This window comes from Trifolium pratense, linkage group LG5 (genome assembly GCF_020283565.1).
Source record: "Trifolium pratense cultivar HEN17-A07 linkage group LG5, ARS_RC_1.1, whole genome shotgun sequence".
Classification (NCBI taxonomy): Eukaryota; Viridiplantae; Streptophyta; class Magnoliopsida; order Fabales; family Fabaceae; genus Trifolium; species Trifolium pratense.
This window is the reverse complement of record NC_060063.1, coordinates 12,674,289-12,696,460: the sequence shown is the minus strand read 5'-3', so window position 1 is coordinate 12,696,460 and position 22,172 is coordinate 12,674,289. Positions and strand designations below refer to the sequence as shown.

At 35.3% G+C, this 22,172-nt stretch overlaps 1 protein-coding gene across 1 annotated transcript; it reads right to left on the bottom strand.

Annotated features, from left to right (window-relative positions):
• Positions 1-1,330: 1,330 nt before the first annotated feature.
• On the bottom strand, positions 1,331-1,942 carry LOC123886058 (agamous-like MADS-box protein AGL62). Its single transcript, XM_045935397.1, has one exon. It carries the CDS (start codon positions 1,940-1,942, stop codon positions 1,331-1,333), a length of 612 nt encoding a protein of 203 aa, XP_045791353.1.
• Positions 1,943-22,172: the final 20,230 nt, after the last annotated feature.

The window sequence follows — 22,172 nt, the reverse complement described above, 5'->3', positions numbered from 1 at the left end:
ATTAATATTCAAGCTATTATACTTTACTCTATTAATTGTTTTTTTCATTATCTTAATAGAAAAAGTGTAAATCGAAATTAAATTATATTATGAAAGACTAAAATTACCATTAAAATTTAATACGGTTTAAACTTGAAAGAACACAATTTTGTAGTGACTCAAAACATATTTACCTAATGTATCTTAGTGTTTAACTCTGCATCTCTCTCTCATTTGCACAGCCGCTGCCCCTTCCCATCAACCCTAGCTTTTTCTTTTGTTCATCCACCAAGGAGGAGTGGTTTTAGGGTCAATTTTTGACCCAAAATCACCCCTTTAAATTGTTTTTGCTTTTTCTTTTCATTTAAATAAGTGATTATTCACATAGATTTGCTTCTTCGTTTTTTGTTTTTTAAGTTTGTGGTCGTCTTGTGCGACGTTGTGTTTGTGGTCGTCTTGTGCGGCGTTGTGTTTATCGTCGTCTCGTGCGGCATTTGTTGGTTTTCATTTTAGTACGGTGTTTCGTTGATTCAAATTGACATATCTACCTCAACTCATTACAAATCCGATGAAGACTTGGACGTCAACGTTGCCGATCCGGGAGTATGAAGATTCTGGTTACTTTTATTTTGTCATATTTGTAGGCACTTTCATGATGCCGTTGTATGCTATTAACCTAGGTGCTGCAAGATTGTTTGTAGATTCATCTTTTTTCAGTTTTTAGCAATCTTGAATTTGTAATGATTGATGTATTTTCAATTTGAATGAATGAATACATAGTAAAAAAGTAAAATATATTTAACTCTAAAATCATCATGTATTTAATTTTATAATGGTATAATGACATGTTCATTGATATGTTTATTGTATTTTTTTTTTTTGACAAAGATATGTTATTGTATTTAAGATATATATTTATGTATATAATAATCATTATGTATTATAATGCTTGTTTTTACGATTAATTGGCTAACGAAAGAGAAGAATAGATCTGAGCTGCTTATTTTATTTCCAACTACCCCATGTATTCTGCTCCATCAAGTTATTTTGTTGCTGTCCTTTTTATATGAGGAATTCTTGCGTTTCTTGCTGTGAACTTTCGCAATAATTAGCACGCTATTAAGATATATGGTAATTGTAAAAAAGGCCCAACTAGATAATTAAACAACGACGAGGGCATGAAATATCAATTCATTGGACTTCAAAATATTAAAATTTTGGAGAAATATTGAAATATAAATAAGATGCCATTTATTCTGAGTTGTTCATAATGAAACATAAATTAGAAATATAATTTTATAATTATATTTTGGGGCATCTAAGGTGGATTTAATCCCCCATATCAAAAGGATCAGGAGGGTCCATTTTCTCCTCCTCCTCCTCCCATAGGATTCTGAAAAACATGTGGTGGAGACATTTGAGCCTGTTGAGTTTGGGCAGGAGCACCCAGGATTTCAAGCCTATCAGCTGGTTCAGCAACATTTTTATTCAGCTCCTCCAAAGCCTTCTTCAACAATTCAAGTTGATCCTTGTTCATCTCGTCAATGGGTGAAGCCCACCAAGATGGATCCTCAATCATCTTGCAAATATGACTTAGATCATCGCCACGCTTTTTTTCGCGATCTAGTGCATCATTGGCCTGAGTCAACTGAGCATTGAGGTCGCGCACGTTGGTGCTAGGAAAACCCTCAATGAATTGCCTAATGTTGTTGTTTACAGGTGGGACCCGTGAGAAATAACGATCTATGACCGTATAAAGATCGGGGTTACCAAAGGAAAAAACCTTCCCACTAGGTGAAAATATAATTAGAGCAACATATGCCCCACAGAGAGTGAAAAGCTCATAAGCTTTCTGGAAGAGCCCATTACGGCGCTTTGAGAAGGCAACTTGCATGCTTCTTTCATTGCTTATCTTTTTGATTTCAATCTTTTGACGACCTCGGGTTTTCTTTCCGCCTGACATGGATGAAGCACAAAAAGAGAGAATTAGGGGGGACTAATAGGGTGGATGTGTTAAACGGCGCATTGAAATTAGGGTTTGAGGGGGTAATTTTATAGCCAATTTAATTTTTTTTTTTTTGTATATTCTAACTAATATTGTGACGTGTCAATATGTGATTTATCTTTTTTGAAACATTGCACCTTCTTCCTACATTAAATATTTTTCTTGATCGAGAGATTTTCATCAAATCGGATTTTCTTGACTTATAAGGTAGATAATTCAATTAAATGATGCTCTTTTACAAATTTGTATATATCTTAGGTTATTCGACAATTGTAGGATAAGTTGAACCGGATAACTCCAAAAATTTACAATAATTTTACTATTGTTTTTATTTTTTAGGCTTAACTACATATTTGGTCCCTTACGTTTATTTTATGTTTCAATTTGGTCTCTTACGTTTAAAAAGTATCAATTTGATCCCTTACGTTTATTTTTGGTTTCAAGTTAGTCCTTTCCGTTAGTTTTGTCACTAACACCGTTTGAACAGTACACGTGTCAGCGTGTACAAGTGCCACATGTTTGTCCACATATGCAAATTGAATGCCACATGTGACAAAATTGACGGAAAAGACTAACTTGAAACCTAAAATAAACGTAAGGGACCAAATTGATACTTTTTAAACGTAAGGGACCAAATAGAAACCTAAAATAAACGTAAGGGACCAAATGTGTAGTTAAGCCTATTTTTTATTAATAAATATTACAAGGGAGTCTAATACATTAATTTGTTGGAGCTGTTAAATTTGATTGAATATGTTTATGAGATGTTTGTTCAATAGTAATTACTATTGGAACAAAATTGGTTTGTTAATCTCTTTCTATGATTTTGATGATAACAAAATATTTAAAGGACAATTGGTGTTACTAATGATTTGCTTAAGTGTGCAGGTTTAAAGAAGACATTCATTGAGTATCCAAGAGAAGCAAGGCGCGCTGAAACGACTTTGAAGAATCCTCCCTAAGAGTTATTGGGAAATCTTTAGCTTTTCCGGCTTCTCTCGCTGTTTTGGGGAGCTGTTTCACCGATTGAGTGAGAGTTCTATAAACTATCATTAGTCGATAGTTTGGTAGTGGGCAATCCATATTTAAGATTTCAAAGTCTTCTGAAGGGGATTCATCGATTTACCCATTTTATTTGGTGTCCATGAATTGGTGGTGGAGAATCGAATTTAAAGTGCAATGTGTTCACACACTTTAAAATTCTTTTGTGCAATTACGATCATCATGTTCTTCATGTTGAGAATAATATGCCTAAATATCTTCTGAAGATCTTCGATTTAAATATTATTTAGATTTATATTTAAAATATGATAATATTAGGTTTTATGATTTATATTTCTATTTAGAATATTTAAGATTTGTTTAGAATTTATTATAGGATTAGTTTTGTTTTAAAAATATATGATTTGTTTTTATGTAGCTCTATATATAGAGCCATAAGCATAATGAATAAAACAAGAACTTTAGTATTCTTCATATAACCCTATATTTGAGGAGAGTTTTCTCCCTAAATTTATATCTCACCAAATTCCGCAATACAAAAACACAAAAAACCATATCAGTGGCATCCGAGCCAACGTTCATAAGGACCTGTGAAGATGGATTTTTCAAAGGTTGCTCCTCCGATCTTTGATGGAGAAGACTATGATCTTTGGGCGGTGAGAATGGAGGCATTCTTAGATGCTCTAGATCTATCGGAAACTGTGGAGGATGATTACGATGTTTCTTCGTTACCAAAAGATCCCACAGCAGAACAGATGAAAACTCATAAAGAAAGAAAAACCAAGAGGGCAAAGGTGTAACAGCCCGGGCCCCTTTTCTACGTATTTAGTAGGCAATCCCGGCTGTCACCTCACAATCTTCTCCACCCCCCTCTCTAGTGGAGTTTTTGCCTTCCGTGGGAATCGAACCACGTACCCTGGGGTTCAAATACGTGTTCAATCCATTTCCACTACCAATTGAGCTACGTAGCTCAATTGGTAGTGAGAGTGGATTGAACACGTACTTGAACCCCAGGGTATGTGGTTCGATTCCCACGGAAGGCAAAAACTCCACTAGAGAGGGGGGTGGAGAAGATTGTGAGGTGACAGCCGGGATCGCCATGATGGGGCCCGGGGGATGTTACAAAAGGCAAAGACTTGTTTGTTTGCAAGTGTCTCACAAACCGTCTTTATTAAAATCATGACTCTCAAAACACCAAAAGAAATTTGGGATTACCTAAAAGAAGAATATAAAGGAGATGAAAGGATTCGAAGCATGCAAGTTATGAATTTATTGAGAGAGTTCGAGTTGCAAAGAATGAAGGAGGATGAAACAATCAAGACATACGCTGATAAATTATTAGGTATTGCTAATAAGGTACGATTACTAGGCACTCAATTTTCTGATTCCAGAATTGTGGAAAAACTCCTTGTAACGGTACCTGAAAGATATGAAGCCTCTATAGCCGCCTTGGAGAACACAAAAGATTTGAGTAAAATCACTCTGCCAGAAGTGTTACATGCATTGCATGCACAAGAACAAAGAAGACTTATGAGGGAAGAAAGAACTATAGATGGTATATGTCTAGCAAAAGGTTTTGGAAAGAAATACCAACACAAACCATGTCCTCATTGCAAAAAGGATAATCACTCACCAAAGAATTGTTGGTGGAGGCCTGATACAAAATGTGAAAAATGTGGTAAATTAGGTCATATGATGAAGGTATGCACATCACAACAACAACAAGGAGATGTTAACATTGCTCATGAACAATATGAAGAAGACCAGGAACTACTACTTGCAATCTCAGGTTTTACAACCAACAAACCGTCAAAAGAATGGCTCATTGACAGTGGTTGCACAAACCATATGACTTATGATCGAGATCTTTTCAAAGAGCTCAATAAAACTTCTATTTCCAAAGTCAGAATTGGGAATGGAGAACAAATTGCAGTAGAAGGCATTGAAACAATTTCAATTAAAACTCATGCAGGTATGAAACAAATTTCCAATGTTTTATATGTTCCTGAAATTAATCAGAATCTTTTAAGTGTTGCTCAGTTGTTGGAGAAAAATTATAAAGTGATATTTGAACATAAAAGTTGTGTGATTAAGGATCAAAACAATAAGGAAGTGATCACATCTCAGATTAAAGGCAAAAGATTTGTTTTAGATTTAATGAAGAATGATCATATTATTGAAGAGAAAAAAGAACTTAAATTCAAAGAAGATCGCGAAGATTCAGGTATTTTGAAGAAATTTCAAGTTAAGGAGGAGAATAAATATGCTTGTGAAAAATCACCTAAAAGTCATAACAAATGCAATGTTTCTACCATGAAGTCCACAAGGCACAAAGATGCTAAAGCTTGCGATAAGAAGAAGAATCAAAACAAGAAGAATAATTTTTCAAGAAGCTCAGATTGGATACGCACAAAAGATATTCAGTCAAGGAGGAGTGTTGAGAATAATATGCCTAAATATCTTCTGAAGATCTTAGATTTAAATATTATTTAGATTTATATTTAAAATATGATAATATTAGGTTTTATGATTTATATTTCTATTTAGAATATTTAAGATTTGTTTAGAATTTATTATAGGATTAGTTTTGTTTTAAAAATATATGATTGTTTTTATGTAGCTCTATATATAGAGCCATAAGCATAATGAATAAAACAAGAACTTTAGTATTCTTCATATAACCCTATATTTGAGGAGAGTTTTCTCCCTAAATTTATATCTCACCAAATTCCGCAATACAAAAACACAAAAAACCATATCACTTCATCTTCTTCTTGTTCAAGTTATATGCACTAGACACCCAAGACAAGATCTAACAATTTGTAGGTTAGATTTATGATTTATTTGTGATTAATTTATGGCTGCAATTAATTCATGGTTTCATAGTTTGATTTAGAGAAAAAACTAACCGAACTTATCATTCACAAGTTGAGGCCGAAGAAATCGCAAACAGGATTAAGGGTAGTTCACAGGTCGGTTCTTAGTAGTTTAGTTTGGTTATTTTCAATTAAGTCTTTTTAAAGAACCGTGCTCAAAATATAGGTTTGGTTCATGAACTCATATAATTGTTCTTTTACTTTTGGTTCGATTCGGTATAGTTTAGCAGTTCGGTTTGATTCGGCAATTATTTTGAAACCCCTAACTCATATAATTGAACACTCCTATTTATTTATGATCTCATGGTGGAAGATACACAAATAAGTTTACATGAATGTATGATATATCTGATGTTCTAAGTTCATGTGTGGTATCTCAAAATTAATATAGGTTTACATTAGAATTAAGGCAAATAATCTCCCGAAGTTTACTGCAAAAATATCAAACCCCACTTGGGTTGGTTTAGTGATGTTGGCTTGGATCTTGGAGTATGCTCCTCTCAAGGTCTCAAATTCGATTCCCACTTGTGCCAATTTCGGTGGGCTAGTCCATACAGAGCAAAAAAACTCTGACTTTAAATGGGGTCCCCGCAAGTGGGCGGTGTGATTTTTTAAAAAATAAAAATAACAAACCCAGTTACTTTCCGAAAAAATATAAAGAAGCAAAAATCTCTAAAATAACCGTAAAAAATTTTAAAACCTAATTTACCCCCTCTTATGTTGCATTCTTAAACTTATAGCTAGAAGATATTTTGTGGTAATTGATTAGAATTTTTTTTTTGCGCAAGAATAAGAATGGTATGTAAGTTATAAAGATGATTATTTTTTATATTACTTATAATTTTCGGAGTCAGGCCATCAAATAGTGGGGACCGGCCCTACATTTTATTTGTAGGGCCGAAGTTTAAACCCAGAATCTTCCATTTATTAACCTCTACTTGACCAAAAAAAATGTTCGTATAAATATGGCCGGTCTGTTTGGAATAACTTATTTTTGAGCTTATACATAACAACATATGCAAATAAATAAGTTTTTATGTTATTCCCTCCGTCCCAATTTGATTGACGCAGTTGACTGTTGTGCAATATTCACAGTTGTTGCTTTGACCTTATTTTTCTACTAATAAACAAAAATAAATATCAGCATATAAGATGTTGTTTGATTCGCCTCGATGAGTATTTTCAAAATATTAAATTTTTATGATTTTTACTGTTATACAATTAAAAATATTAATCGTCAAAGTTATGCATCGGCATACGTGAAACAGTCAACTGTGTCAATCAAATTGGGACGGAGGGAGTAATTTATAAGTTCCCACTAACAAAATTGTACTTTTTTAACCTATTATTTCATAAAAACCTTGACAAACTCATAAAAATACATAAAATCTTATTTATTTATATAAGCTGTTTTGAATAAGCTCAAAAATAAAATATTCTAGAGGGGCACATTTTTTATTCATGATGCATGCTTGTGAAATTTTGTGTTTATTTTCCCGTCGATCATCATGAAGTTCTAGCTTTGCATCCATTTCACTTGATTACATAAAATAAAATAAGTAAATATTACTATGTTATTGATTGTTGATTTCCCTTTTTTTTTTATTTTTTATTTGGTACAAGCTTTGGGGGTAGCCTTTGCTACCCCATTTTATTAATTTGTTTAATTTTTAATGTATATGTTAGTATAGTTTATGCTCACAAAGAAAAGTTAGTATATTTTATAGCTAGTTATTCTAGTAATCTAGATTTTTCTACTAAACTAATTTTTTTATTAAACTTTATAGAAATAGAAAAGATAAAAATTATTTTAGAAATTGACACTTTCTATTTCTAAAATAACTCATAAAAATAATATTTTATTTTTTATATTTGGACCCTTCGATAAAATTTCGGCTAGTTTCGCCACTAATAGTAATTACAGGCAAGACAACTAGAAGGGATGTTTTTCAATATTTAATAGATCAAGTGAGCTCTAAACTTACTGTTTGGAAGGCCAAACATCTCTTTGATACTTAGTTAGTTGGAGGATAGTTTTAGTTTGTTAATAAAGTTGGTTACAACTAACTAAGTGAGTTAGTTACAACCAAGTTAGTTAGTTTGTTAGGAAGTTTGTTACTTGTTTTCAAAGAAAGTGTGCTTTTAGATTGTATAAGTAAGGAGCATGTGTATCACTTGTAATACAACTTTTACATGACCCATTAGTGGAAGAATAAATTTTTTCTTTTCTCTTCATTAGTAATCTAGAGTATTCTTCTTCTTCCTCATTCGAAGTTCACTCATCTATTTCGAAGCACAGTTGCTCGAAACAAAGTTCATGCTCATAGGCTTTCCTTGAGCCTATGCAAATTGTGCAGTGTGTGTGTGTGTGTGTGTGTGTGTGTGTGTGTTTGATGCTTCTTGCTGCGCCAACAATTGGCATCGAGAGTCTGGTTCAATTACAGGGAAACAAGAGTGAATTGTGAGGGGAAATCAATTGGGAAACACTGAGTGAGTTGTGTGTATTGATTTCTTGAAAATATCAAGATGAATACTCATGGTTTTGGAACCAATATTCTGGTTCTTGATGGAAAGAATTGGGATAGGTGGAATGCATTGATGAAATCTTTGTTTGGAGCTCAAGATTGTCTTGATGTGGTTCTGAATGATTATGAAGAGTTGGTAGAGAATCCAACAAATGAATAGAGGAATGCATTCAAAGAGAACAAGAAGAAAGATTGCAAAGCCTTGTTCTACATTCAACAAAACTGTGATGCTGAACACTTTGAGAAGATTGCTAAATCAACAAAATCTAAAGAGGCCCGGGATATTATTGAAAGCTATCATGATGATGGATCCAAAGTAAAGAAAGTGAAGTTGTAGGCATATAGAAGACAGTATGAGTCAATGGTGATGGAGGAAGATCAAAATGTAAGTGATTACTTCTCGAAACTTCTTGCACTTGTGAATCAAATGCAAAACCATGGAGAGAACATCACTGATGAAATGGTAGTTGAGAAAGTTTTAAGGTCTTTAACTCCAAGTTTCGACTATGTAGTAGTGGCTATATAGTATTCGAAAGATACAACCACTATGAAAACTGAGGAATTGCAAAGTGCTTTAGAAGCACATGAGATCAAAGTGCTTGGTAGAGGTTCAGAGAGATTGAATCAACAAGCCCTGCAGGCTCAAGCCAACAAGAAAGATGATAATAGCAAGAACTACAAAAAGAGAAGAAAAGGTAGTTGGGAAAATGATAAATTTGAATCTTCTAAAGAAGAAGGGTTTGTCAAGAATCAAAATAAGAAGAAGAGGGACTTTGATAAGAGTAAGGTAAAGTGCTATAATTGTGAAAAATATGGTCACTTTGCTAATGAGTGTTGGTACAAGGAGGACCAACAAGATGCCAATGCAGCAGAAGAAAGTGATGCTAATGCTGTGTTGATGATGGCTACTACCTGTGATGATAATGTGAAAAATGAAGAATGGTATCTTGACTCGGGGTGCTCGAATCATATGAAACCACACAGAGAATGGTTAACCAACTTTAATGCAAGCAAGAAGACAAGCATAAGGTTGGTTGACAACAGTAAACTAGTTGCGCAAGGTACTGGTAACATTGTCATCAGAAGCAAGAATGGTAGAAAAGTGATAATTGAGGAGGTACTGTATGTGCCAAAGATGAAGTGTAATTTGCTTAGCTTAGGTCAATTGGTGCAAAAAGGGTTCTTAGTGAACATGGAAGATAATGCACTTAAGCTGTTCAACAAAATGAAGAGTTAGGTTTTTATGTGCAATTTGTCAAAGAACAGGACCTATAAATGCAACATTGCAACTGACGCTATGATGTGCCTGGCTACAACAGCGAGTGAAGATGTTGAAGCATTATGGCACAAAAGGTATGGTCACTTGAATTTTAGGAGCCTGAGTAATTCGAATTCTAAGGAATTGGTGATTGGCTTGCCTAAAATTAATATCGGAAATGAAATTCGTGAAGTGTGTGTGAAGAGTAAGCACAGTAGAAATTCATTTGTGTCTGATATGCCTAAGAGAGATAGTGCAACCTTACAAGTGATTCATTCAGATATTTGTGGTCCCTTTGAAGTGTCATCATTGGGAGGAAGCAAGTATTTCATCACTTTTTTGATGAATATACAAGAATGTTGAGGCTGGAGACAATAAAGCTTAAGAGTGAAGCTTTAGATGTGTTTAAAAGATTTAAAGTCTTAATTGAAAAAGAAATTGATAAATCAATTAAGATTTTAAGGACAGATCATGTGCACAAAGATGAGATTTGTAACGACCCAATTTTCATATTATTATTTTTATGTGTTAAAATATTTTATTAACGTGGAATTTTAATTAAGTTAATAACTTGAGTTATTTATCGAATACTTTAGTTATTAAGCGAGTAGAGTGAGTTAACGCGTTATCGGGCCAAGCCAATTGGGCTTGAGGCCCAATGGGCCTTGAGTGTGTGTGAGGGGGCGCCCATTAAGGGCAAGGAAGAGAGAGAGAAATTCATTTCTCATGGTTCTTGTGTTCTTGAGAGGAGAAGAGGAGAGCTTGGGAGCTAGAGCAAGGGGAGAGCTAGGGATTCGAGATCTTCGTCGTGTTTTCTTCGAATCCAGGTAAGAGAGTAGATTTCATATTCGTGGGTGACTCGAGGAAGGGGAGAATGTCGATTTCTCCTCACCCGAACTTCCTCCACCCCATTTTCGTTTTAGCTTAGAACGGATTTTCTTGATGGAAATCGTTCCTAAGGTTCTTAATATGTTTAACATGCTTTTAACATGATTAATGAACGGATTTAATGGTTAAAAATGAGTTTTATAACAGATTAAACTCAAGAACTTTGTGTTCTTGAGAGTTTTGATGAAAAAGTGTCAATCTTTACTTTTTCGATGTTTATGACGTAGATCTGAGAAATGAACTGTCCTTTTGTGTTTATCCATGTTTGTTGCACTTGAATATGAACTTATTTGGGGTTTATAACATGAAAAATGGTTTAGGTGAGAGTCTTGAGAGTTTAGAGTTTGAAATGAGAAATGTAGAAAATTGTTATCTATGAGGTCTGAACCTTTACGTGCAATTTTGACCTCTTTTCGTTGTGAACTGGTTTTAGTGGCCAACATAAAAGTTGTAGCCCTGTTTGTTAGCTTTCAAACGAGTATATGTGCGTCTCCATTGGACTTTCGTAGCCCAAGTTATGATCGTTTCAATGAGAGGCTGTCCTGCAGAAATCAGAACCAGTTCATTCTGCAGAGAATTCGCCCCAGGCGAAATATATTTCGCCCCAGGCGAAAATTAGTCAGTGAGCAACCAGTAGAATTTCGCCCCAGGCGAAATTTGTTTCGCCTCAGGCGAAAATGTTGCAGTTTTCACCAGTTTTTCATCTGTTGTCTTTCTTTGCATGTATTTTCAATCAGTGTCTTATTCTTACATGATTGTTGATGCTTGTTGATGATTGTTGATGCTTGTTGATGCTTACATGATTGTTAATCATGTATGAAGTATAAGTGAAGTATATTAAGGTGTTAATCAACTTAATAAAGAAGAATATTAGAATTATGTTATTCTAATAAAGAAGTATATCGAATTATGTTATTCGATAAAGAAGGATATTAAGGTATAGTGTTATCTTAATAAAGAAGTAATGTTGGATAGTGTTCCACATTAGTAAATGAAGAGCTTAATGCTAATTAAAATGATTGTGAGTGAATTCATGAAAAACATATACATGCATTCATGAATATATGTGATATTGAATATTCCAATAAAGAAGGATATCGGATTATATTTATCCGATAAAGAAGAATATTAGAGGTGAGATACTCTGATAAAGAAGATGGTACCACATGCATTAGAGGTGTCTAGAGGACATAGCATGAATGTGAAGCATTAGATTGCATTAGGGATTATGTGTGCATTTTATGATAAATAATGTTTGACACGTACTTGGTAAATGTTGATTTTTAATCCGTATGTGAGGAGTAGAGTCCGTCATGACTATAAAATGAACAACGCAGGGTCCGTCATGACCATAATCTGAACCGTGTATTTGTGGTGTTAGATTACATTAGGAACTTTATGTGTATTCCTATTTGTAATTGAGTTATGCGTATTTGTTGATGTTTTGGTATTGTCCGAGACGACGTGAAACTATATGTTTGGTGTATTTTGTGGGTGATTGATTATGTGATAAATGAAGTATATGCATGATATATGAATATGCATGAATGATGGTGAGGTATATGTATAATGTATGATTATGCATGTTTTTATGAAGAAGTGTTTAAGTACCATTTACTTACACTTATATTTTGAGTATGTTTCCTAACTCTCTTTTATGTGTTATGTGCTGGACCGTTGGGGGTCCAGATTTACAGGTTTTGTGGTATTCGATGTCGAGTCGTCGATGAAGCTCCGCTCTGATTGTTGTAACGACCCAAAATTTAGTATTCGTTGTTTAATTATTTTATTACGCGAGGGCGTGATTTATAATTAAATTATTAAGCGGCGAATAATCATTTAGCGAGAACGTAAGTTAATGAGCGAGAAGTTATGTTGTTTGGGCCTTTGGGCGTGGAATAGGCATTGGGCCTAAGCCAAGTGGGCTTTGATCCATGAGAATAGAGAGAGCTATAAGTAGCCAAGTCAACCATGAATAGTCTCATAAGTTGCAATTCTTGAGAAAGAGCAAGAGGAGGAGCTCATGAGGGAGAGGGAGAGCTCGTGGGAGAGAAAGGGAAGAGCAAGCTTGTGGATTCGTCGAGCTAAGGTACGAGAGTTAGATTACATATTCGTGAGTGATTCGAAAGAGGGGAGGATGTCGATTCCTCCATTCCCAAACTCTTTCCACTCTATTTTCTTGTGGGTTTTGTGGGTGATTTTCTTAATGGAAAATGGATTCTTTTGATCCTAACATGTGTAGTGAACTCATGGTAGATGAGGTAAACAACTTTGGGGAGTTGAAAGTGGGTATATGTAGATGTTTGATCAATGATTTGCATGTTTTGTTAAACTTGCTTAAAACCCAAGAAATTGGCATGATTTTGATTATTAGAGGTATTTGGATGTTTGGAAGGGATGATTAATGTTCCTTGATACCATATATGCTTGAAATAGCTGTTTATAAGAATTTATAACATGTCTAGATGGATTTTTGGGTGGATTCAATGTTAAACCGCCTTAGAGAAACTCAAGAACAGATATTTTTCTGGTATAGTTCGCTAAGCGACCAGGAGTTCGCTGTAGCGAACATGTTCGCTGAAGCTCGCCAAAGCTCGCCATGAGCAGGTGACTTCCTGGTGAGGTTCGCCAAGTCTCGCTAAGGCTTCGCTTAGCGAAGGCCTCTGTGACAGCAATTTTTGTTAATGTTTGTAAGTGTAATTAGGCACTTGTAACATGGTTTAAGGGTATCCTTACATGATTGTTGATACATGTTGATACTGTTAATACTTATTGTTAATCGTTATATGATCGATAAACGTGTGTGCAATAAGTTGTAGCTTAAAGGGAGCAATGTGATGTTTTAGCATTAATTTGCAATGTTAAGGAAATGATGTGTGTTTTATGACATAAGTGTAAATGAAACTTTATGTGTATAAAAATGGTTATGCAGATAATTATCATGTGAATAATTATGATTGGAGTGATAGGATATTGTGTTATCCTAATGTGTTAGATGTTGGAATTGTGTTTCCGCATCAGTGAATGAATAGCTTCGAGCTAGATAGCGTCATGTATTTGATGTGTTTAAAAGTAATCATGCATTCATGAATAAATTGTGATATTGGAATCATGTGTATTCCAATAGAGTAAATGGACTATGTTTTCCAAAAGTGGCCGAAGATGGGATTATGTTATCCGAAATCTAGAGCCCATATCCAAACATGATATAAAACTGTGTGACTCCTCTTTATGAGTGAGATGGTTGATGATAACCGAGATCCGACATGATTTTAAACTGTATTGATGATGATCCTGCATGATCTAAAACTGACACCATCCAGCAACGATGTAAAACTGAATGAGATGGTCTAAGTTGGCCAGCATCCTGCATGATGTAAAACTGATGTAGAGTCCGTCCATGACTATAATCTGAACAGTCCGTGCATGACTATAATCTGAACAGTCCGTACATGACTATAATCTGAACAGTCCGTCATGACTGAAATCTGAACAATGTAAATTGGTACCACATGCATTAGTCGTGTCTAGGGATGACATGACATTGGATAATTGGCATTAGATGCATTAGGGTAAATGCACATGTATTTGATAATTGTTATGTGACAATATCTGATTGGATTGTAATGTGTTTTCCGTATGTGTTAAGCTTTGGTATTTACTAATTGTTTAATACTGTGATTGTTGCCATGACTTGGTATGTGAGTAGAGTCCGTCATGACTATAAAATGAACAAGTGTAGAGTCCGTCATGACTATAAAATGAACAAGTGTAGAGTCCGTCCTGACTATAAAATGAACACTTTGGTAGTGTCCGAGAAGACGTGAAACTATATGATTGGTGTGTTTGTAAATGAATGATTAATTGGTAGTCACATTTGACGATGTATGTGCGTGAGTTAGAAATGTATGATAGCGTGTGAAGTGTGTAGTATACTACTCACACTTATATTTATGTTTATGTTTTCTAACTCTCTGCTTTGTGTTAATTGCTGGACCTTTGGGGGTCCAGGTTGACAGGTTATGTGTTAGCCTCGTCCGAGTGCAATGGTGAAGCTCTGCTCTGATTGAGACACGGGAAAAAGGGGTTTTTATATGTATATGCATGTAGTCCTCTTAGTATACTCTGTTGGTCTTAAGCTTTCATTTGAAAAGTATCCGTTTTGTATAACTAATAACGCATTGTTCGATGCGAGGTTTTGTTTTTAGTTCATTCGAATATTTTACTAGATAAATGTATTAGTATTATCTTTGAATGAAGTTTGTGATATTCAAACCAGCGCTTTATAAATCAGATTTTCAATTTTTCCGCTGCGTATTTTCGAAAAAGATTTTATAAAGGCAGAGTTAATTAAATAACGGGTTTGGGTGTTACAAAAGTGGTATCAGAGCAGGTCGTCTTCGGACTGTGAGGTTAGGTGTCAATCAGAGCCGGTCTGTGCATTCAGATCGAGTGAGCGTGTGTGCCAGTTGTGTCTGTCTTTTCTTGTTGTGTGTACTTGATGCGATTGATACTTATCATTGTTATAAGTTATCAAGTCAAGTAGTGGTTGAGTATTTTTATGCTTAAAGTTTTAAAAATTTGTGTGGTTTGAACTTTTGGTTTGTAGATGCTTATTGCTAATAGTTGATGATCCGACATGATGTAAAACTGTATTGTTAATGATCCAGCATGATGTAAAACTGCATGTGATGAAGATTTTGTTGAAAACATAAGATTATTTCCTTTTGAGTAAGTGAAAATGAATTTTTCACTAGAGTGAGAAAGGAGTAGGATGTAAGTAGATCCTAATGTGTGTTGTTATATGTTTGTTTATAACATGTGGTAGATTGATTACTAGTACTTAGTGTGGTTCTTTAATTGAACTATGTGAATGTATTCTCATGATGAGAACTTGTTTTAGAACATGCTATGTTTTATACATGTTTGAGTAGGTGTTGTAAGTATGCGGGCAAATGAAATGTAATGCATGTACTTGACTCGATGTCTTGTGTACATGGATGTTTTGTTGTCTTACATATATTTTAGTTATAAATATATGTATTGACATGTTGTTGTGTTTATATATGCTAGTTGTTACGTAGGTTGTTACATTAGCATAGATGGGAATAGTGTGTTTATGTATTTTGTAGTGGTGTGTATGTCAAAAGGACTGCACCGGGGTTTTGAGTAGATGCTTAGATATCTTACCTTATGTTTACCCTTTGCATACGACATGCATGTGAATGCTGTCGGTATTAGATTTCTCTTGGGAGGAATAAATTTGGAATCGATAGGACGGTTAGGTGCTTACACCGGATGTTCTAGTGGAAGTGTAAAGGTGGGTTTGAGATAAGTGGGGGAGAAGATTTTGTCTCTCCAAGATGTTTCGAACGCGAGGAGTAAGGACGAATAGAGATGTTCTTGAAGTGGATTGTTTAAGATTGAGTAGCATTGTTCGAAGTGGAGTTCTTATTTGGAGAATATTTTGGAGGAAGTATCAGATGATCATTTCGGAGTGAGTCGGAATGAAGTTGTTTAGCCGTAGGGAGAATGTGGCCATTGGGGAACGATGGAGCAGATTGAATGTTAAGTGAACACCGTTGCTGGGAAACGGAGAAGACGTGTGCGTCATGGGTAAGAAAACCTAGTGATGATCATACGACGAGTATGCGAATGGTGGGTACCTTGAGGGTTAAGTTAAGTGGGAGATTGATGTCAAGGATTGAAGGTGTGGTTAGGGAACTGAGAACTCGATTACAATAAGTGGGACTGGTGGTGTTTCTAGCGGAACTCGTAGCAAGAATGTTCCCTTGATTGGTTGTCTTTCACTTGATGGTTCATCCTCAAAGAGGAGGAAGAGTGATAAAGATGGAAGCTTTGTTGATGAAAAGTTTTCAGAGGAATCTGATGAGAGTTGTGTTGGAATCAACAAGACGGAGATCATGGTTGTTTGGAAATCAACTTTTGATAGTAGCTGAGATTAAATATGGGATTACTAGGTGATCGAGAAGAGCCTAGGAAGGATTTATAGCGGCTGAGTGTGTTAGAACCGAGTAGTCATTTCTTGGAAAGATTTGAGAAGCTTAGAAAATATATGTGAAGGTTGGAGAACCGTTAGTGTTATTTAACCAAGGAAAAAGAAGTGAATTCTCAGAAGTAGATGAGAATGGAATTAAGAAATACCGTGTTAGAAATTGGTATACTTGTTAAGTTATCGAGTGGTAGTGGATTGTACGAGTAGTAGAGTTATTCCGAGATGGAAATGGGATAACAATTTGATGGATTTTGTAAGAGTTTGTCGAGAAGGAAATATTTTCATTTAGATGGTGATCGGACAATTAGTGTCGAGGGTGGATGAACCTTTGGAGGTTGAAATAAAGCTAAGTGTGAAGTGTCGTATTTGAATAATTGGAAATAAGAAATTATCAGAGAGAGTGTTTTGTACCATTCGGAAGTAAGAATGAGATTGACAACGACTTATTGGAAAAGTCGGTGGAGACTAAGTGATGTTGGGAACATCGTATATGTTAGAGTAGTATAGTAATACTATGTGGTAAGGAAATGAAATATTTTGGATATTTTCATCATGGACGATGAAATGATAGTGAGTCGACGAGTGACTTAAGGTAATATTTTGGATAAGAATATTTCGACGGGAAATGATATCGGGAAGGTCATGTTAAGGAAGTCAGAAATTGGATAAGAGATTATTTGGAAAATAAAACAGTTATGTTGAATGTTCGACGCAATGATTTGGGGAATTGCAAGGAAAAAGAATTTGACGGTTGGATAGTATATTTTTGGCATGTGTTAAGAAATTTGAGAAGTTAGACAGCAGATGAGCGTAGAAGTTGTGCTACCGAATGAATGGTTGGAGTGAGATTCGACGCAGTTAAGAACTTATGGAGTTTGAAAAGTTGTGAAGTATGCAACGGAAGGGTCTTTCGGAGTATTTTGGGTTAAGTGGTTTTGTTTTGGAGTGGTGCTGTGAGTACCGTAAGATGTTAAGAGAAAGTTGTAAGTAGTTTGACGAGAATGGTTTATGCCATCATCACGATTGTTGACTATCTATCGACAAATCGAGGGATTAGCTGTCCTTGATCTATTGTTGATGAGTAGACGAGATTGTGTCGATTGGGATTGACTGATTTTGTCAAACTTGGTTTGGTTTGGAGTTTGTATGTTGTGTTGGTACGAATCCGGAAGAAGTGTGAATTTGAATCGGAGTTTGTGTAAGAGACTGTATCGGTTAAGGTATTATGACTAGAAACCCGTTGGTTAGAATGCAAGTTGGGAATTAGAAAGTCGGATGAGGGAGTTTATCCGGAGTTGTGTTTGAGTCGGGTAATTTTCGAGGGCGAAAATCTTTTAAGGGGGGTAGAGTTGTAACGACCCAAAATTTAGTATTCGTTGTTTAATTATTTTATTACGCGAGGGCGTGATTTATAATTAAATTATTAAGCGGCGAATAATCATTTAGCGAGAACGTAAGTTAATGAGCGAGAAGTTATGTTGTTTGGGCCTTTGGGCGTGGAATAGGCATTGGGCCTAAGCCAAGTGGGCTTTGATCCATGAGAATAGAGAGAGCTATAAGTAGCCAAGTCAACCATGAATAGTCTCATAAGTTGCAATTCTTGAGAAAGAGCAAGAGGAGGAGCTCATGAGGGAGAGGGAGAGCTCGTGGGAGAGAAAGGGAAGAGCAAGCTTGTGGATTCGTCGAGCTAAGGTACGAGAGTTAGATTACATATTCGTGAGTGATTCGAAAGAGGGGAGGATGTCGATTCCTCCATTCCCAAACTCTTTCCACTCTATTTTCTTGTGGGTTTTGTGGGTGATTTTCTTAATGGAAAATGGATTCTTTTGATCCTAACATGTGTAGTGAACTCATGGTAGATGAGGTAAACAACTTTGGGGAGTTGAAAGTGGGTATATGTAGATGTTTGATCAATGATTTGCATGTTTTGTTAAACTTGCTTAAAACCCAAGAAATTGGCATGATTTTGATTATTAGAGGTATTTGGATGTTTGGAAGGGATGATTAATGTTCCTTGATACCATATATGCTTGAAATAGCTGTTTATAAGAATTTATAACATGTCTAGATGGATTTTTGGGTGGATTCAATGTTAAACCGCCTTAGAGAAACTCAAGAACAGATATTTTTCTGGTATAGTTCGCTAAGCGACCAGGAGTTCGCTGTAGCGAACATGTTCGCTGAAGCTCGCCAAAGCTCGCCATGAGCAGGTGACTTCCTGGTGAGGTTCGCCAAGTCTCGCTAAGGCTTCGCTTAGCGAAGGCCTCTGTGACAGCAATTTTTGTTAATGTTTGTAAGTGTAATTAGGCACTTGTAACATGGTTTAAGGGTATCCTTACATGATTGTTGATACATGTTGATACTGTTAATACTTATTGTTAATCGTTATATGATCGATAAACGTGTGTGCAATAAGTTGTAGCTTAAAGGGAGCAATGTGATGTTTTAGCATTAATTTGCAATGTTAAGGAAATGATGTGTGTTTTATGACATAAGTGTAAATGAAACTTTATGTGTATAAAAATGGTTATGCAGATAATTATCATGTGAATAATTATGATTGGAGTGATAGGATATTGTGTTATCCTAATGTGTTAGATGTTGGAATTGTGTTTCCGCATCAGTGAATGAATAGCTTCGAGCTAGATAGCGTCATGTATTTGATGTGTTTAAAAGTAATCATGCATTCATGAATAAATTGTGATATTGGAATCATGTGTATTCCAATAGAGTAAATGGACTATGTTTTCCAAAAGTGGCCGAAGATGGGATTATGTTATCCGAAATCTAGAGCCCATATCCAAACATGATATAAAACTGTGTGACTCCTCTTTATGAGTGAGATGGTTGATGATAACCGAGATCCGACATGATTTTAAACTGTATTGATGATGATCCTGCATGATCTAAAACTGACACCATCCAGCAACGATGTAAAACTGAATGAGATGGTCTAAGTTGGCCAGCATCCTGCATGATGTAAAACTGATGTAGAGTCCGTGCATGACTATAATCTGAACAGTCCGTGCATGACTATAATCTGAACAGTCCGTACATGACTATAATCTGAACAGTCCGTCATGACTGAAATCTGAACAATGTAAATTGGTACCACATGCATTAGTCGTGTCTAGGGATGACATGACATTGGATAATTGGCATTAGATGCATTAGGGTAAATGCACATGTATTTGATAATTGTTATGTGACAATATCTGATTGGATTGTAATGTGTTTTCCGTATGTGTTAAGCTTTGGTATTTACTAATTGTTTAATACTGTGATTGTTGCCATGACTTGGTATGTGAGTAGAGTCCGTCATGACTATAAAATGAACAAGTGTAGAGTCCGTCATGACTATAAAATGAACAAGTGTAGAGTCCGTCCTGACTATAAAATGAACACTTTGGTAGTGTCCGAGAAGACGTGAAACTATATGATTGGTGTGTTTGTAAATGAATGATTAATTGGTAGTCGCATTTGACGATGTATGTGCGTGAGTTAGAAATGTATGATAGCGTGTGAAGTGTGTAGTATACTACTCACACTTATATTTATGTTTATGTTTTCTAACTCTCTGCTTTGTGTTAATTGCTGGACCTTTGGGGGTCCAGGTTGACAGGTTATGTGTTAGCCTCGTCCGAGTGCAATGGTGAAGCTCTGCTCTGATTGAGACACGGGAAAAAGGGGTTTTTATATGTATATGCATGTAGTCCTCTTAGTATACTCTGTTGGTCTTAAGCTTTCATTTGAAAAGTATCCGTTTTGTATAACTAATAACGCATTGTTCGATGCGAGGTTTTGTTTTTAGTTCATTCGAATATTTTACTAGATAAATGTATTAGTATTATCTTTGAATGAAGTTTGTGATATTCAAACCAGCGCTTTATAAATCAGATTTTCAATTTTTCCGCTGCGTATTTTCGAAAAAGATTTTATAAAGGCAGAGTTAATTAAATAACGGGTTTGGGTGTTACAATTGTGACACGGGAAAGGGTTTTATATTGTATATAAAGTCTATTGTCTAGGTTGTTTTGTATAATCAATAAATACATTATTTGATTCAAAGATTTGTATAAACACTATTTTTACTAATTAATTACATTAGTATTATTTTGATAGAGGAGTGTAATACTCGAACCGATATTCAATAAATTAAATGTGATTTTCCGTTGCGTATTTTGAAAAAGATTTTACTAAAGGTAGATATATATAAATAATGGGTTTGGGTGTTACAATTGGTATCAGAGCCCCGTTGTCTTCGGACTGTGTGGGTTATGTGTCGATCAGAGCAGGTCTGTGCAGTCAGACCAAGTGAGTATTGTGTGTCAGTCGCGTTTGTCTAACAATTTTGTGTTGTTTGTTTTGTGAAATCATTCATGTTGTTCATTTAGGAACTATGAGTGGTGTGAATTGGATTAATAGATCCATTGTTTTGTTGAGTAATGGTGTGAGTGCTATACTTCTATGTTTATAATAGTTGTATATGCGTAGAGTTTAACCTTTTTGTAGTTTAAACTTGATGGATTGATGCTTATTGCTAATTGTTGATGATCCGGCATGATGTAAAACTGCATGTGAAGATCCGGCATGATATAAAACTGCATGTGGTAATGATTTGAAATAATTTTAAAAACTAATATTATTTCTTGAAGATTTTGGTGAAAATATAGAGTTATTTTCTTTTGAGTGAGTGAAAATTAATTTTCAAAATGGTGAGAAGAGTAGGATATTAATGTGTCCTGGTATGTGTTTGTTATATGTTTGTTTATAACATGTGCTAGATGATTACTAGGCATTTGAATTGCTATGCGTTTTATGAGTAAAAACATGAAGATCTCATAATCCTATGTTGTAATTGTGATGCATGATTCTAATTGTGCTTTCAAGTCTATAATGATGTTATATGCTTGATGTTTTGGATTTTGTGGATTAGTGAGTCGAGAAAACGAGAGTTTAGTGAGCGTAAGTTCAAAACAGTAGCAGAGCACCCAGATTTTTGGATGTGCTCGCTAGGCGAAGAATGAACCTCGCTGAGTCTCGCTAAGTCTTGCTATATCCTGTGAATGTTTTTGACTTGTCTCGCCGGGAACTCGCTAGCTTTTGCTAAGCGAGGGAGCCAGACAAGAATTTTATTTTGTTGATGTCGTGTCCTAAGTTGATTGGATGTGAGTTTCTTGTCTTCTTGTGTTTGTTAGGACTAGAATAAATGTGAGTATGAATTATTGCTATGCAATGTTCATTTTTCTTGTGTTGTTTTGATTTCCTAACTTTGAGAAGTGAGGGAAGTATAGGTCACTTGAATGCTTGCATGAATTTGTGTTAGTGTTTAGGTATCGTGGGTTAAGTTTTGTCCCCTGTATGCGACATGCGTATAAACGATGTCGATACTAGTTTCTTCTTAGGAAGAATATGTTTAGAGACGATAGAACCGTTAGGTGAGAGCACCGGAAGTTCTAGTGGAAGAGTACGAGTGAGTTTGAGATAAGTGGGGGAGAAGGTTATATCCCTCTGAGATGTTTCGAACGTGAGAAGATGAGATGAGTAGAGATGTTCTTGAAGCGGAATATTCAGGAAGTGGTGACGTTGTTCGAAGTGGAATGGATGGGAACAACAAGTTGTG